Raw genomic sequence first — 18,087 nt, forward strand, 5'->3', positions numbered from 1 at the left:
GAGAGGGAGTAAATGTTTGATAGATCTTTCCATCAAGAGACAATAGTAGATAAAGGTAGAATGTAGCATATTATCAACAATGACAGCACTGAAAAATTGCATTAAAAACACCATCAAAGGTATTTATGGATTGAAAAAGAAGTAGGCCAGTCACAAGCAATTCAAGTACTATCCTGGGACTCACAAGATAATAAAAGAAATAGAGAAAGTGATTTGGGTGGATCCTCCTTGAAGGATACAATACATGTAAGGACATAGATAATAATTACACAAGCTGCTAAGACTTTAACAAGTCCCAGTCTACATTGGTAGAGCAAGTATTCAAGCCAATAACCTCACAGATTAATGAAGCAAAATGTGCATCTTACCTGTCGTTGAATTATTTCTAGGTTTCTTTTGGCTTTATTCACTAGAATTTGTATTTGTGCAGAATCCTTTACATTTTTATTTTCTCTGAAGGCTTCTCTTATCCTTCTGATGGCATAAGTTCTAAACATATGGGAGGGAAAAAAAGAAAAGAAAAAAAAAAAAAGGTTGTCACAGTCTGGATTTTTAAATGCATTAAAGTGGTTTCCTTTATCAGTGATCCCTCCTATGGATGACCTACTTTGCCACCAAAGATTCATCCACAATGAGTCTTTCACCAGGGTGCAGCCAGACCTAACAATAAGCAGTGTGCTCCCCAGAGAATACACAAGATAGAAGTATAAAAAGGGGCCAGGATCTCACTGTCCTATAGATGATAAGCTCCCAGAGAAGGCAATTAACTTCCTGGGTTCTTCTCACCTAAAAACCAGGATTTTGGGCTAAGTGGCCTCTGACGTGACTTCTACATAAAGACCTAATGACCGCTGGACTAAGTCTAAGTTATCCACGAGGGTGTGGCCTCTTTCCCTTCAGAGAATAGTATGAATGGTCTGATGGAAAGGAATTTTGTGATCCTGATGTTGGATTTTTACAATTTACAGGAGGTACTCCTGGGAAGTAAATCCAGTTACACAGTGAGCAAAGCAGGAGAGACAGGACCAGAACCGAGGTCTCAAAAGGTACTCTGCCTTTCCAGTAAGCCATGATCATACAGAAGAAATGCAGGAACTGAAAAATGAAATTAATTTTTCCAAATTCTTTCACTAAAATTTTGGCAGAGGACTCATGATAATATGAGACCTAGATGAGCTTTCCGTCTCCTGCTCATCTCTTCCTCACTTCCTTGCCTCAGGTAAGTCAAGATTTCAGTTCAGTTCACAACAGAATCTTGCAAGTGATTTCCTCTAAAGGAGTGATTTCATAAAAAGAATTTCTTTCGATTTCCTCTACAAGACAACAATAAAGATTAACCAGATGAAAGATCTTTACAATCCTTCTCCCTCTAAATCCTGTGATCCTATGATTCAGTTACTCTTTTTGAAAAATAAACACATGTGCAGATTGTATGGGTTTGGGTAGTTTTCAGTTAATTATATAGCTCTCTTAATATGACCAATCAATCAATAATCATTTATTTAAATAATCAATCAATATGTATTTGTAGATCAGATAGTATATACAACTCTGGAGGGGTAAGTGGACCAAAATAAAACAGTCATGCCCTAAGAAAATAATATTTTATATGGAGTAATAACACATACATATAGGTATATATACTTTGGGGGAACAACTAGCAGTAGTGGGGATCAGGAGAAGGCTCATGTAGAAGGGAGCATTTGAGCAGAACTCTGTAGAAACAGGGCCTCTAAGAGGCAGAAGAAAGAAGTCAACTCTGCAAAAAGCATAGAGATGGGAAATGGAAAAAGAATTGTGTGAGGAAAAGCAAGTTCAATCTAGGTAGAATTTAGATTACTGAAAAGGGAGTAAGGATGAATAAGTTGGGTGGTGCCAGGATGGAGCTTTAAATTGCAAAGAGACAAAAGAAGTTATTGGAGTTTATTGAGGAGGGGCGTGACATTGAGTCAGACCTGTGACTCAGGAGAATAATTTTGGTAACTGTGGAGTCTGGAAAAAAAGTGGGGTAAATAGGGAGGCCAATTAAGATATGTGAGAGGTGAAAGGGCCTAAATTAGGAGAGTGGCTGAGTGGGGAGAGAAGAGAGAACATTTGGGGGAGATGTGGGAGATAGAATGGATAACAGTTGCAACAAATTACCTATGTTTAGTGAAAAAGTGTGGAGGAGGACCATGAGCTTAGAAAATGGTGTCTTAAATAGAAAAGTGAATTAGAGATATGGGTTTTGGTGTGAAATGCTAGCATTTGTAGAGTACGTGCCTGCTATGGGCCCAATACAGTGCTAAGTGCTTTATAAATACTATCTTATTTGTTCCTCACAACTGTGTGAGCCCAGTAATACCTGTTCTGCTTAATTTTAGCACTGTTGGGATGAACACGTTCTGTAATCTCTAAAGCACTTATATTATGAACAATTTCAGATAATGTGTCAAAAGTCAAAGTAAAACCATTATCTCTTTAAATATCAACTCTATTTGCATTTGGAAATGCAAATCTAAATCTCAATATAAATACCTGGCTATAGGAAAAAAAAAAAGGTAGCTAAAGAACTGGCACATCTGTAAGATGAAGCTGAGAAAAGCTCTTCAATTTTAACCAGCCAACTGGAATGAAAATGCACTTAATTCCAACCCTAGAAATGTCAATGACTATGGCTTCTATGTACCAATAGATGGTGTGCATCTTAAAGGAAGGCCTATTCACCTATGATGGGAGGATGTCTTGCAAGTAGAATTTATTAAAGCATAAGCTCATCTTCACTTTTGTAGCTTATAACCTAACAAAGTTTCAGGGAAAGTTGATTAGCATTCTAAGAGCACATGCATGTTAAAAATAAGCCTCTGTTCATTTGTTCATTCTTTTTGACATATCCTTTAACTGTGGGTCTATCCCAAGGTTCTGAGGGTCCTGGACTGTTGGGTCTCTATACTTTCTTATTGGGTCTCTACAACAGCTTCTATCAGTTTAATCTCTATATAGCTGGTCCAGTCCCTCTCCCAAGTTCTACTCCCTTTCCTTCCATTTGATGAACTACAGGGGAGCCCCACCATGATCAAATTTAAACTGCTCGGTTTGACACTGAAAGCTCTTTAAAATGCGGTCCCATCCTATCTTTGTAGAATTGTTACTTCACCACCTACATTATAACAATGTTCCCACTCCCACCTCCCTGACTTTTTACTGGTTTTCCTCCATCCCTGGAATACACTCTGAGTTCACCTCCACTGATGGAATTACTCATTTCCTTCAAAACTTGATTAAAGCTCTACCTTCTTCAGGAGGCCCTCCATCGTCTTCTTCAGTTCCCATTGCCTTTCCTCCCCATATCATTTGCTGTCTTTTCTTGTGTGTACTACATATATTTTTTTTAATATATTTCTATAAAGGCAAGCTCCTTCAAGGTGGGGACAGTTCTGCTTTCATCATGGGACAATCAGAGTCTAGCATAATGCCCGGCACAGAGCAGGAACTTCACAAATGCTTCTTGAATGGGGATAATGGATGTTGGCACACTATATTACCCCCCAAACCTTGCTCCTCTTTAAAATATACTTTCTTTGGGGGGGACTAGGAGAGTGGGAGTCATTGGTTTTACAATTTTGTACCATCTGTGGATTTTGTCACGTGGCACAATTTCTCCTGAGGGAAGCATCTTGCCAGACCCATTTCCATCATTTTAATTCTCTCCTCATAACGCAGTACTGGCCTTCTAGGAAGAAAGAAAAACAAGCCCTGGTGTTCACTTCTAAACATTCTGCTCATAAAGCCAGTGGCAGGCACGCAATGTCTTTGAAGAAAAAACAGGAGCACTATAGTTGATGTGTAGAGCTCTACATTTTTCATCTCTTCCAAACTTGAAGAAAAATGGAAATAACTTAAGGCACTGAACAATTCACATTCAGTTTCAGTAGCCTGGCACGATTCCCTAGCTCTCAGTATTCAGTTTGTTGTTTTCATTTTTCTCTTACCTCCTCCAGTTCCCATACTTAAAATCTACCTATGGCGATGAGACTAGGCACCCATCATTCATTTAACAATATTTATTCCATGCCTGTCATGTGGAATGCACTATGTTCAGTAACTGGGGAGTTACAAGATTAAGGGTCCTCCTTTAGGAAGCTCAGTCTGTTAACAGTATCTATAAACACCTAAGGGCAGCTAGGTGGCACAATGAATGAAATATAGGGCCTGCAATCAGGAGCGCTTCCTAGCTGTGAGACTCGGTGGGACCTTTAATCTAGTTTGTCTCAGTTTATTAATCTGTAAAATGGGCTACAGAAGGCAATAGCAAACCACATTGGTATCTTTACCCCAACTGAGGGCATTAAGAGTCAGACAGAAACAATACAACAAAATAAAACCTTAAAGCTATGATTTGCCTCTTGCATGTGTCCTGAACAGATTAGCAGAAACTTTCTTTTTCTTTTTTACTCTTTTTAGTGACACCTCTCACCCTTCTTCAGAACATAAATTATTTTCTTTTGCCCTAGGGGAATAGCCTTTCTTTTACTTTTCTTTTATTCAGTCTAATTGGTCAGATTAGATGGATTCCTCTCTGCTTTCTCCAAAAGGTGAACCTGACTTCAGAGGAATTGTGTCCAATCTCCTCATACTTCAAGTGTTGGAGGGTGGACTAGTCCTCTAGATATTGCAGTCTATTCCTTACCCCTACCACTGTTTCTATAAGATATATTTGTAAATGTGTGTGTGTGTTTATATATGCGTATGAATACCTAAGTAAACTTTATCTTCCTGTGCATTCAAGGCCTCAGCTCTTGACTATTTCACTGAAAAGGGACGTTTCAAAGAAAAATTCACGGATGCCACAATGAAAATAGCAGCCAGCTGCTCACAATATCTGGCATTATGAAGATCATAATATGAGTCATATGCTGTTTGAAATAAGGCATGAAAAATTAACACATAAAGGGCAACAGAATAACAACCACCATCAAATGTGCAAAAGCAAGATATAGCCACCGAAACAGCTAGGCTTATATTCCAAATAAAATTACTTTCCTTCTTTACACCCACTTCTTTGGAAAAATCATCTGCTCTCCTCATTGCTGCCTCCTCTTCTCTATTTATATATCCACAACCTTCAGGCCTTCATTTTCTCACCTGGACTATTGCAATAGCCTCCAACCCTAGGACAGTCTAGTAAAAGTATATATCTCTTCTCAGAAAAATGTTTTTGAATACAATGCATGGGACTGCAAAACAAATCAGCTATGATGAAACAATTATAAAAATAGTTTTTAAAATTCAGAGATTGCAGGTGAAAAATTTCTCTTAACTGTTGGTTTATTTGCTTGAAGTTTCTTCCTACTTCCAGACCATTCTAAACAGTTGCCAAAACATTTTTTTCCTAGAACACATTTCTGACCAGGACACTGTCCTACTCAATCAACTCCAGTTGCTTCCTATTGCTTCTAGGATCAAATATAACACCTTTCCAGCTTAATCTTTAAAAATCTATTGTGTAATAGACACTGAATGAGGCTGTTTTTTTTTTTTTTTTTAATCTTCAGGCAGATGATGCCTATTTCTGGTTGGTGTTTTCTCTCTGTGTCTCTTTGTCTCTCTCCAGCTCTCTTCCCTATCTACTGAAAAAGCAAGCAAAACATGGGAAATCATGCAAAACATATTTCCATATTACCTATGCCACAAAAAAGGCAAAAAGCAAATTGAATGATAATGTTCTTGAAACGAAAGACACGGCTGATCATCATTGCAACGTTGCTGTTACTGTACATGATGATCTCCTTGTTCTTCTCACTTCACTTAGCATCACATCATATACGGCTTATCATGTCTCCCCCGCCCCCCAGAAACATCCCTCTCATCACTTTTTATACACAATAGTCTTCTCTAACACAATTACTGTAAACTTATAAAGGGCAGAGCCCATGGTTCAATTCCTTTGGGTACCCAGTATAGGGCCCTGTATGCTATAAATATTCAACAAATGTTTACAGGATCCAAGCTATGAGCTAGAAGGGACTTTGTAGGTCACGGAGTTCAAGCCACTCTTTTGCTGATGAGAAGACTGAAGCCCCCAGAAGCTGTTACTTGGTTCAAGGTCACAGGTTAGTAAGTGTATAACTGGGTTTGTAGACAATTCTTCTGGCAGAAAATCTAGCATTCCATGGTAAGCTTCTGCTTTTGTTGAATGGAACTGAGTTTTTACACTACACTCATCTAACTCCTGTTGACTTTCTGGCCCCTGGAGCCTCTCTGAATCTCATCTGTACTCTGATGGATCTATAAGCCAACTGGTGTGGATTTTTCTTCCCAAGGCGCAGACTGCAACTCATCTCCACTTTTAAATAGGGCAACTCCTGCCTAGGTCCTGCCGGACTCCCATAAGTGGATCCAGTGTGGCCCAGCCTGAGCTGGAAGCAAAATCCGATTTCCCTGTTTTTGTTTCTTAAATTTCACTTGCAGCTCTTCATGTGTCACATTAAGAACAGTGAGATGAAGAGTCAACTGGGGTGTCTCCACTATCACTGATGGGGAAGAGTTTCTTGAAAATACCTTTACAAATCTCTGACTTTTTTCCATTAATTTGTCGTCCTCCTAACTTTGTTCATCCTTAAATGTCCTCAGCATCATTTGATTTAATTGAGTCTCTTATGAAGCTATGAAGCTGTCTATAAACTTTGGGCTGCACTGATTTTTGCCGTTCTAAAAGGCAATATTGTTAATGATCTTCCCCCATTTCCTTTTGTAAAGTTTTCTCAATGAGCTTATATTCTAAACTGGTATAGCCTGGAGGCTGCTCTCTTTTTCTTCTAGGCAAAGAATTCACACAACTGGCTGACTGAAGTATGTTTGAAGCTAGGGGTTCTTAAATTGGAGTGAATGGATAGATTTCAGAGGGTCTATATAGTTGGATGGAAAAAACAGTTACTTTATATTTTTATTACAATATATTTGGTTTCCTTGGTGATACTATCATTATTTTATTGACTTAAATAGTATTTTATTCTAAGAAAATGATCTAGAGTTATCAAACTGCCAAATGGGTCCATGAGTCAAAAACAAACAAATAAAGAAGTGCTCCTAGGAGTTCTATTTTAGTCTTCTTGTTATGGCAACTAATTTCCATTGTAAAACTGTCTTTTCCACATTTAGGAGTCAGGAAGATTTGGGTTCAAATCCTACCAGAGACAGCTGGTGGAGCATTTCAACCATAGTCAGGAAAACCCTAATCCAAATCTGGCCTCAGACATTAATAGTTGTGTGACCATCCATTCCCCACTCTAGGCAAATCATATAACCTCAGTCTGTCTCAGTTTACTTAACTGTAAAACAAATTACTAATAGCTGCCTCCAAGAGGCTCCAATGAGACAGTATTTTAAAGAACTTAGCACATAGAAAGTGTTTTATAAATAAATTCTTAACCTCTTCTCTTCCCTCCCTTTGACACAGAATGGCTACATGGATCCTTTACATATTATAAACTTACAGTTGCAAAGTTCAAAATTGCAAAGAAGGTGCTTAGTCTCAGCAAAGAAAATTCTTTACCCACTGACTCTTAATAGCAATTCGCCCAATGAAAATTTAAAACAAATAAATAAAACTTCCTTAGGAACTGCTAACAATCTAGCAATCCGTTATTATTTTTTTTTTAAACTAATAGATTAAATAGGCAAAAAGGTTTAGAGTATGGTCCTAGGCACAAGTCTATTCTAGATCCTGATAAAATCCTGTCCCATCAGTTTAGTTGTACCACAATGCTCTCTCTTGCAATTCCTTATGGTATTCAGATTAGACGATTAGACACAGAAAATACCAATACTGACATTAGCTTTCTACCTGTTTTTTGTTGCCTCTAGCACTCCAGAATTTGTTTCTCCTTCTCTCAAATTCTGCACACAGCTTGGCCTGACTCATGCCTATTGAAGGATCTCTTCCAAAGCTCTACCACTGGACCATTCTTCAATAATACACACACACACACACACACACACACACACACACCCCATATATCATATACAAACACACATGCATACATCTGTACATACATGTGTATATGTGTATACTCATACACTTAATAATCACTGCGTAAAGCACCAATTCCAGAGAATAATTTCGCTAGATAATATTAGAGTGTGTATAAAAATCAGGATTTATTGGTATACTTCAAATCTTAAACTAATCCCCAAGAAAATATCATCAGTCCCAAGAATCTTGCTCATCTCTTTTCTCTGGTATGGATAAGCTGGATGTTATATCTTCAATATGGAAACTGATGGGATGATGGAGGTGATCAGTATCTTACATGTATTTTCTTATTAAAAGATAAGAAAATCATATTGTAATAGCCCTTTGAGAAGGGAAGAGTATGAACCAAGTTAATGTAGATTTTCTTAATATCTTTAATTTCAAATAAACATTAAGTATCTACTATGTGTAAGAAAGTGGGGAAACACAAGGGAAAAAATAGTATTTTTTGCCTCCTATGAGCTTACAAACTTTTAAAACAAATGAAAACATGATTTTGGGAGGAGTAACAGAATACTAGGAAACTGGAGAAATCAGAAAAAGTTTTTGTAGGAAATGGCATTTGAATTGAGATCTAAAGAATTCACAGGTAAAAAGAATGTCTGTGCAAAGGTAGGTGGGAGACAATGCATGGGAAGTAAAAAAATATTAAGCAGATAGAAAAGTCTGATTTAAAAGTAGAGTATATGGAGGAGCGTAAAGGGAAAAAATTCTGGAAGAGCAGTTCAAGGTCAGTTTGACCCAGCTTATTTCTTTAATGTTGCTTCTTCTTATATAAATCTAAACCATGTTGTTGTTTTTTTAACATTGTTTTCCCTCATCAGGAACAATTTTATGGGCATATAAGTATATCTAACTCATACCAAAAAATATTGCAGATTATGGAGTACAACAATTAGTGGATACTTGAGAAACAATGATTCTTCTTCCTGCTGCTCCTCATGTGGTTATATGTCTAATTACCTCTCATTCACATTTCATTTAGTGTGAGCCCAAGACGTTATTCCAGGATAGGGCATAAAAAATTCAGTCTTTCATGTTACTGAGAAGGTACACAGAAGAAAATATATTCTTACAGGGAAAAAGTGTGTATGTAACATGTGTGTATATACACATGTGTGTGTGTGTAAATACACAAACAATTCTCTCTCTATTGGAGAGCCAGTGATTACTATTCTCCTTGTCAAGTATTCTCCTCACACTTTGCAGATAGATTGTCTTAGAGGCATGCCTGTTTATATCCTACATTCAGCATTTAGAAACCACTTAAAACCTTTAACCTATAAATGAATTGAAATTAAACTTCTGGTAATCACCCCAATCTATCCTGATTAAACTTTTAGTCTGGTGACATTTTGTTACAAACACAGATTTAATTGTGTAAACCAATTTATCAGAGCAAAGGCCACCGATCATCTAAGGTTAGCAGTTGCACACACTAAGTCATACGGATTAAGGGTTTGTGGAGCCATTAGTTTCTTTTTGTTTAGTTTTGGAAATGCTTATTTATATATTAGTAACGCCCCAAATTGCCCCTTAAAAACAACAGCAAGAACAAGACTACAAAACTATCACCACTAATCAAACTCAAGCAGACCTGGAATTTGACAGAGTGTGCCAGTTCCCTTGTAGCTGCCCCACAAACCACTCTCTTCTCACCTCCCCAGATTTCTAGCTACCTAAAGCACCTACTTCCGATAAGAATGTGGTCCAGGGCAACTGTGTTTTCTGTCTTTTCATAGGTTGCAGAATCAAAGAATTTAGACTCTCATGTCTTGATGATTGAGAATAATAGCTGCAGAGTTATATATAGGGTTTTTTCCAAGCTTTTTATTTTTAAAACATACACATAGATCATTTTCAACATTCACCTTTGCAAAACTTTGTGTTCCAAAGTTTTTTTCTCACTTCTTTTCCCTCATCCCCTTTCTCCTAGATGGGGAGTAATGCAATATATGTCAAACATATGTAATTCTTCTATACATATTTCCACAAATCATCTATATGTAGTGTTTTACATACATTTTCTTATTCTATGCTTAAACCACATCTACTCGGTAGGCAGAATAAGTGTTATTACTATTTTGCAGATATTAAAACTGAGCTTCAAAGCGATCATGTGAAATATTCAATATCCCATAATCACCGAGTAATGGGCTAAGAGGATTTGAATCCAAACTCTTCAATCTAGCTGCTCCCTTCCCCCATCCACCAACAAAAGTAGCTATAAGAAAATAGTAAGCACAAATAAAACCATCTTCTTTGAATCTTATGGGGACTAAACAAATGATTTTTGGATCAGTCTAAAAATGTTGAACTTTAAAATGAATTTGTGGTCTTAGAAGGGTTTTCATTTGAATTTTAGATTATGGCCTCTCTCTCAAAATCAAATGGATTCACTCAATAATATATTGTACTACTCCATCTAACATGTCCTTTGAATGACTTCCGATTAACTGGACATAAACCATGAGGGATGGGTATATATCTACATTTAAATGATTAATCTTACTGGAGGTACAAATAACTGAAGTACCTGTTTTAGTGATTAGACTTAAATTTCTTTGCCGCTTTAACACTAACAAGGAGATAAATGGGCCAATTTGGGTTTCGCCCTCTTCCAACGCCACCATTCATCTCCAGAATTAAAATGGAGGAAGAAGAAACAAGGGATGGGAGAGTTCACAGGTTTAAATAATTAATGCGGTCCGCAGAACACAGAGCTTCAGTCCTCCTCTTTTCCTGTTCTGTCAGGAACAAGTGGCGACCCTGAGCCATCAGGACAACCGGGAAGAAGGTAGTTTGGTTTGGTGTTTTTCATTATACCTTCTCTCTCCATACTTTATCTCTCCAGAACACAGCTAAGAACCAGGAAGAAAAAGGCCTCTAACGCCAGCTCAAATGATTACACGCAATTCCAGCGAGTTTGGATATCTATTTACCGATCCGACGTAGGTTTAGGAGAGAATTAAGAGGACGATGAAGTAAAAGCTGGTGTACTTCTAGCATGAAATGATGGAAGTTTGATATAAAGAAGGGAAAGGAAAGGTACATAGCACGATACAATGGAAAACTATAGATTTGGATTGAGCACTTAGCATACAAATGCTTAATACTTATTGCTTAAGATACTTGATTTAAAATTTTGCCCTCCTATTTCTTAGCCGTGTGACCTAACAGTGAGTCAATTAATATTTACTGAATGATTACTCTGTGCCAGGCACTTTGCTAAGCACGGTGGGGTATAAAGAAAGGCAAAAAAATAGTTCCTATCCTTAAGTGAGGCAAAACTCAAATTGGAGATGATCAACAGAGGAAAAGTACTAAAATTAAGAGAGTGGGAGTTGGAAGAGAATTCCTGCAGAAGATGGTGTTTTATCTGTGAGTGAAAGGAAACCAAGGAAGCTTGAAGAGACAGAACTCCAGCTATGAGGGGACGAATTTACTGAAAATGAAAAGTTTGGAGATGAAAAGCATTGTGTAAAGAACATCAAGGAGAACAGTGTCACAGAATCACAGGGACACTTATTATACCTCAGTGTCCTCCTATGTAAAACAAGAGGTTTTTAACCAAATGAGTTCTAAGGTCCCTTCTAAAACTAAATCTGATGATTCCGACGTTCAGTCCTCATCTTCAGGAATGCCCTCTTCTTTAACAGACAGTAAACTTCAGGGCCTTCATTTTGTCTTCATTTTGTCCTGCCTGCTCTTCACCTGGCACAGGGCAGGCGATGGTGGCTGACCTGAACTGGATGGCAAAGTTCTGTTCAGTACTGATATCAGCGAGACACTGACTTACATGGGTCTTGTCAAACTCTTCTAGAACCTCTCCACTGCCCCCCCCAATAACTGTGACAATCAGGCTCCCCTCCAAGTTCCCCCCCAAGGAGGAGCAAGCTGGTGCTCCCATATGTGGAGAGCACGTATGGGAGCACCGGCACCCACAGTTCTCACTTGTCTGACTACTAATCCAACTGAAGAGAAGGGAAGGGTGCTACAGGAGGATACTGTCATTAGCACGCAATGTCGGCAGGCGACTTAGGAAAACCACAGCCTGTGCTGCACCCCGGCAGCTCCGACGTGGCCCCTAGTCACATGCACACACAGGCCTTACAGACTGGTCGTTAGAGAATAAAAAGAGAGCAGAATCCCACACGAGGACTCCATTTGATGTAAAAAATGGAAGTGCTGCATTTTGCTCAGTGCTGCAAAGCTCCATCTCTTCATCCTGCTATTTTCTCGGGGGATAAGGCTGACACTTAAGATCTCTACAGGTCACTGGGAAGGACCACGGGGCTGTGGCAGTTGCCAGGGATATACTGCATGAGAAGTGGAATAAGAAGTGTCATCACACTGATGCAGGACCAGCAACGAAGGACGGCCCCACAGTGGTGTCTGTGAGGGCTGAGAAGGATCCCAGGGAGGCCGTTCCTCCGGGGCTGTGAGAAAGGGGCGTTTTATGACTGATTTGCAAGTGTTCATAGACGGGAGTCAGAGAGGATAAGAACTGGTTTCAGTTGGAGAAAGGTCACCCATAAAGATGAGATAATAGATCCATCTTCTACATGCTCTGTATTTTCTACTTAAAAGGAAAGAAAGCACGCAACAGTTTTCCACTCCTCCCCCCAAAAAGGTGCTATGCTCAAACCCTTGTCCATGTGGGAAGCTGAACCAACCAAAATACCTCATTCCCTGAGGGTTCCAGAAGAGAAGAAGAGGCCTGTATAACATTTCTATATTGTTTTCCTAAAGACTGCTCCCCCTTAGCTGGGCTTGTCCTCCTTTATACATACACGCTATATACTTTTATAACTATGCGAATGTCTGTATTTTTCCTGACAGGCTATCAGGAAGCTGCCGTTTCCTCCTTATATTCCAAATATTGTGAATGGCATAATCTGGTCATCCACCCCTGTTTTAGAGCTGGCATGTTGACTCTGAAAGGGCAGAGAGGAACAATGATATAGTGGCTCTACCTTTGTCTTCTCAGAAACTATATATACTGACATGAGGCAATATTCATCAATTTATCAATTTAACTTTCTACATTTAAAGATAATGGCAATGAACTTGATATATATGTATGTATAAAAATATTTATTTATATATACAAATATTTTTATTTATTTATTTTTCCCCTGAGGCTGGGGTTAAGTGACTTGCCCAGAGTCACCCAGCTAGGAAGTGCTAAGTGTCTGAGACCAGATTGGAACTCGGGTCCTCCTGAATTCAAAGCTGGTGCTCTATCTACTGCACCACCTAGCTGCCCCCAAATATTATTTTTAAATAAAAATTATATCTATATCTATATTTATATCTAACCATTTGAGTTACAGTTCTTCCCTGCTTCTGCCACATCTACAATATCATTGTGATGGCATTTTTTTCTTTGTCTATTTCTTCCACAAGAGTTTAACAAGTACCTTACCCAATATGAATCTACTTAATGTGAACCTACCCAAAGTACCCAATCTCCCAGTTAACATCTCTCTAGATCTCACAAATGCCTACTTTTTCAGCACCGTCATGGATGAAATAATTTTGTGTAAGACACACATATTCATTATGTTCCTGGATTTGCTGGACAAGTTTTGGAAGCCTTTAGAAGCTCTTCATTTTTACCTTTCAAAGGTAAATCTACAATTAACTCTGATCACTGTAATCTTCTGGGATGTGAAAACCATTCATGATAGGGAATGCCATAACAAACACCATGACTATAGAAATCATTGCTATGATTCCAGATGCTTTGTTGTCTTTTGAACCCAATCTGTGTCACGATTTATATTTATACCGCCACCCTGGCTTTGCACTGTGTCTTTCTTCTAAGTAGGTCAAAACATTTTCAGTGCATTACATCATTTATTCCCATAAATTTTGTGTGAAGTAGACAGGCACTTGTATATCTTGTCTTATGTATTAACATTCAATCTTATTTGAAGAAAAACATGCACTCTGAAATAAAAGATAAGGAAAAGCCATCTCTGCATTTGCAAATGCAGTTTTATTTTGTAGGAAACCATTTTCTCTGAATAATCCTTAGTAGATAATATTAAAATGAACATAAAATTTGGTATTTTCCAAATCTTAAGGTTTACTTCAAGAAAATACCAACTTCAGAATGCTGATAAATCTTGTCCATCTCTTATATCTCTGCTATGGATGGGCTGAAGATGAGATGATGGTAGTGATCAATATGTTACATGTATTCTCTCTTCAGAGAAGAAGTAAATCTTACTGCAATAGCCCTTTGGGAAGGAAAGGATATGGGCCACAGTTGAAGCAGTTCTTAATACCCATCATTTCAAATAAACATTTTAATAAGTATTTACTATGAGTAAGATATTGTGAACACAAGGTCAAAAACAGAATTTTTTTTTTCCTTCAATGAGCTTATATTTTTTTAAACAGATAAGTAAAAACAAGATGTTTGGAAGGGGAAGAGAACACTAGCAATTGGGGAAATCAGAAAAAGCTTTTTGTGAAAGATGGCATCTGAACTGAGATCCAAAGAATCCAAAGGTGGAAAGAATATCTGTAGAGAGGTAGATGGGAGACTGAATAGGAATTCAAGAAATGCTAAGAAGGTAGGACAGTCTAACATAAAAGTAGAGAATGTGAATACGATAAGATAAAATTCTAGAATGATAGGTTGAAAGTCAATTTTATACAGTTTAGTTCCTTAGTTCTCCTTCTGCAGGTTAAGAGAATCAAAAGCTCTTTGTTCCCACTCTCCTAAACTCTCCCAGAGAAAAAAGCATGGCATAATGGTTCATACATAGTACTTGGGAGTTCTGAAACCTCAAATACCACCACAAATACCTATTAATCAAGTCAAGTTAATAAGCATTTTTTAAGTAACTAGTGTTCTAGGTAAGCATGGAGATATAAAGAAAGCTTGTTCTCAAACTATATGCAAATATATAGATAAATTAAACTGGAGAAAACAGAGGAAAGGGAAAACAGTGGGATCAAGAAAGGATTCTTGGAGAGTGAAGTGGGTGAGGAAAAGCCAGAAAGATAGCATCACTGTATTAAAGAGTATCTAGAGGAGAACAAAGTATACATAGCTTGGAAAGGTAAGGTGAGAAGGAGTGAGGAGGGAGAGGATTCTGTTAAGAAAGCTTTTGACTGTCAGAGGATTCTTTATCTGATCCATAATAGGGAGCCACTGGCGTCTTTTTGGAGCAGAGTTGAATGGACATAATCTAGGCTGAGCTCCGGGATGATTAATTTGCTAGATGAGTGGATGATGGACTGGAGAAGAGAGAGACCATCTAGGCCTGAGGTGGTGAGGCCTACAGCAGGGAGGCAAGCAGTAGACAAGAGTATATAATAAGAGGTGTCACGAAGGTAAAACTGACATGCTTAGTAACAAAGTTGGATGAAGGAGAGCAAAAGAAAGTGGGGAATCAAGTATGATAAAAAGAACCTGTAAGTCAGGGGAATGCAGGTATTTTCCACAGTAAAAGGGGAGACAGGAAGATAGAAGAGGTTAAAAGGAAAGATTGTGAATTAAGTTTTCAATAAGTTGGGTTAAGGATGTTTAAGAGGCATCCAGGTTGAGATGTCCAATAACTATTTGGAGACGTGAGACTGGAAGTTGGTAGAGAGGTTAAGGCTGGATAAATAGATCTGCAAATCATTTGCACAGAGACTGAGTTTCCTAATCTGTAAAATGAATATAGTAATCTTCCACCTAAATTACACTGTTGTTGTTATGTAAACCTTAAAGCCCAACATCAACAACAGTTATTAGTATTCTAGGGACAATGATTAAAGGAAGATCTCCTTGTCCTAGATCTACGTCCTGGAAATTTTTTATTAGTCAAACTCCTTCTGGTTACAGAACATTTCCTCTTAATAAGTTTAGTTTCCTTTATATTTCATTTTCCAGAAACAAGATGATATATAATATTCAAAGTTGTCCAAAAATAGTCATACAGGGACTACCTGCCATCTAGGGAGGGGGTAGAGGGAAGGAAGGGAAAAGTTGAAACAAGTTTTTGCAAGGGTCAATGTTACCCATGCAACATACATCTATTACTAGGTTGGTTTGTTGTTTTTTTAATGGGGGAAAATTCTTTGTCCTCCAGTCAAAATATTTGCTTATTAATGCTTAAACACATCCTAATACAAGGATCCTCAACTCCTGAACCAGTAACTTTAGCACAGTTTGAGGATATAAAATAAACTGACAGAAATCATTATCATTTCTATATATATAACTAACAAAACCCAGCAGGAAGAAATAGAAGAAAATTACTCATGGGTAAGTCAAGCCAATATAATAATAAGAATTTTAAAAATTCTACTCAATTAACTTGCTTATTCACTGGTATATCAACCAAACTACCAAAGAATTATTTTATGGAGCTAAAAAAAAAAAAAAATTCCTCTGGAAGAACAAAAGAACAAAAAGCCAAGAACATCAAGGGAATCAATGAAAAAAGAGAAAGTGAAGATGGCCTGAGTGTACCAGATATCAATCTGTATTACAAAACAATAAGATGCTGGCTAAGAAATAGAATGATGGATCAGTAGGATATTTTAGATATATTCCACAATAGAAAAAATCATAATAATCTAATGTTTGATAAGCCCCAAAATCCAAGTGCGGGGTGGGGGGGGGTGGACAAGAATTTACTATTCAACAAAAATTGCTGGGAATATTTTGGCAAAAATTAGAGACAGATTTATATATCTCATGATATATATCAAGATAAAATCAAGATGAGCATATGATTTAGACAGAAAAGGTGATATCATAAGTAAATTAGAGGAGCACGGAAAAATTTACCCATCAGAACTATGAATAAGGAGAGTTTATGACTAACAAGAGATAGAGAGAATCATGGGAAGGATTTCAAAATTGTATCTCGGGGCAGCTGGGTCTCAGTGGATAGAGTACTACTCCTGAAGTTAGGAGGACCCGAGTTCAAATTTGGTCTCAGACACTTAACACTTCCTGGCTGTGTGACCCTGGGCAAGTCACTTAATCCCAATTGCTTCAGGGAAAAAAAAAAAATCAAAAAAAAAAAAAAAATCCTATCTGTTCTGATCCCTTTGGTCCCTGTCCCCACACTCCTACCAGCAGTTTTAGGATAGTAAGTTTTGTGGGTAGCCAATATAAAGGCTCAATAGCGTGAAGATTGGAAAAGGGAACCTGGCATCATGTACAAACATGTACATGTCCTGAAGATCAGAGGGGCATAATTTGCAAAGTGCATTGTTTCGTTGTCATTGCTTAGTGGGTTTCTCCCCATTTCTTCCTGACCCCTTTCCGGAGTGTTCTTGGCAGAGACGCTGGAGTGGTTTGCCATTCCTTCTCCAGATCACTTTACAGAAGAGGGAGCAGGGTTACCTGACTTGCCCAGGGTCATGCAGGCTAGACAGTATCTAAAAGACTTCAAAGTCAGAAAGACGATTTGCTACCCTAATTGTGTCAGGTGTTAGCTAAAACAGACATCCTAGTAATCTATGCCAAATCAGGAGAAACCACACAGGTGCTGCTGGGTCAGCCTTCTGGTTCTGAGATGTAAATTCCGGACAAAATCCAGACCTGCCCAGCTCCAGGCCAGCACAACATCCATAAAGCGCCTACAACTTAGAAATGATTTAAATATATTAATGAACCAACCACAAGGTGGCACAGAGAGGAGGTGGTCTGTTTTCCCCCAAAGAAAACAAGACCTCAAACTTTTGTTCCCCATGAACTCTTCCACCTTGTAAGGGTTCAGTGTTGCTGCAGTGCTCCCACCTCCAATGGGAGCTACAGCAACAATCTAAGTGACTCATCCCTTCTTCACTCCTCCTCTTCCTGCTGCCTGCTTCCTCTCACCATCCCATTCCCCTTGTTCCAGAGTCATCTGCCTCCACATGCTCACTTTTCATGGCTTGCCTTTTTATTTTCTTTACTTTTTGTCCGTACATATGTTGCAGTTATTAAAGTGTGATTGCTGCTCCATTTCCTCTTGCTAATTGTGGTCTTTCCTAGTGAGGATCCAAAAAAACTGGGTGGGTCTTCTCTTGTTTTATAATTTCATAAATTAATCATCAATTCAGGAAGCAGA

General features: G+C 38.1%; 1 protein-coding gene across 4 annotated transcripts in view; it reads right to left on the minus strand.

Moving 5' to 3' along the window:
• Positions 1–18,087, minus strand: part of LYRM4 (LYR motif containing 4) — a 208,880-nt gene that overhangs the window by 152,265 nt on the left and 38,528 nt on the right. For all 4 annotated transcript variants that reach the window (XM_074270936.1, XM_074270928.1, XM_074270922.1 and 1 more), the window contains one exon: positions 369–489. In XM_074270936.1, the coding sequence (XP_074127037.1) occupies positions 369–489 (121 nt within the window). The remainder of the gene's footprint in view (positions 1–368; positions 490–18,087) is intronic.

This window comes from Sminthopsis crassicaudata, chromosome 1 (assembly GCF_048593235.1).
Source record: "Sminthopsis crassicaudata isolate SCR6 chromosome 1, ASM4859323v1, whole genome shotgun sequence".
Taxonomy (NCBI): Eukaryota; Metazoa; Chordata; class Mammalia; order Dasyuromorphia; family Dasyuridae; genus Sminthopsis; species Sminthopsis crassicaudata.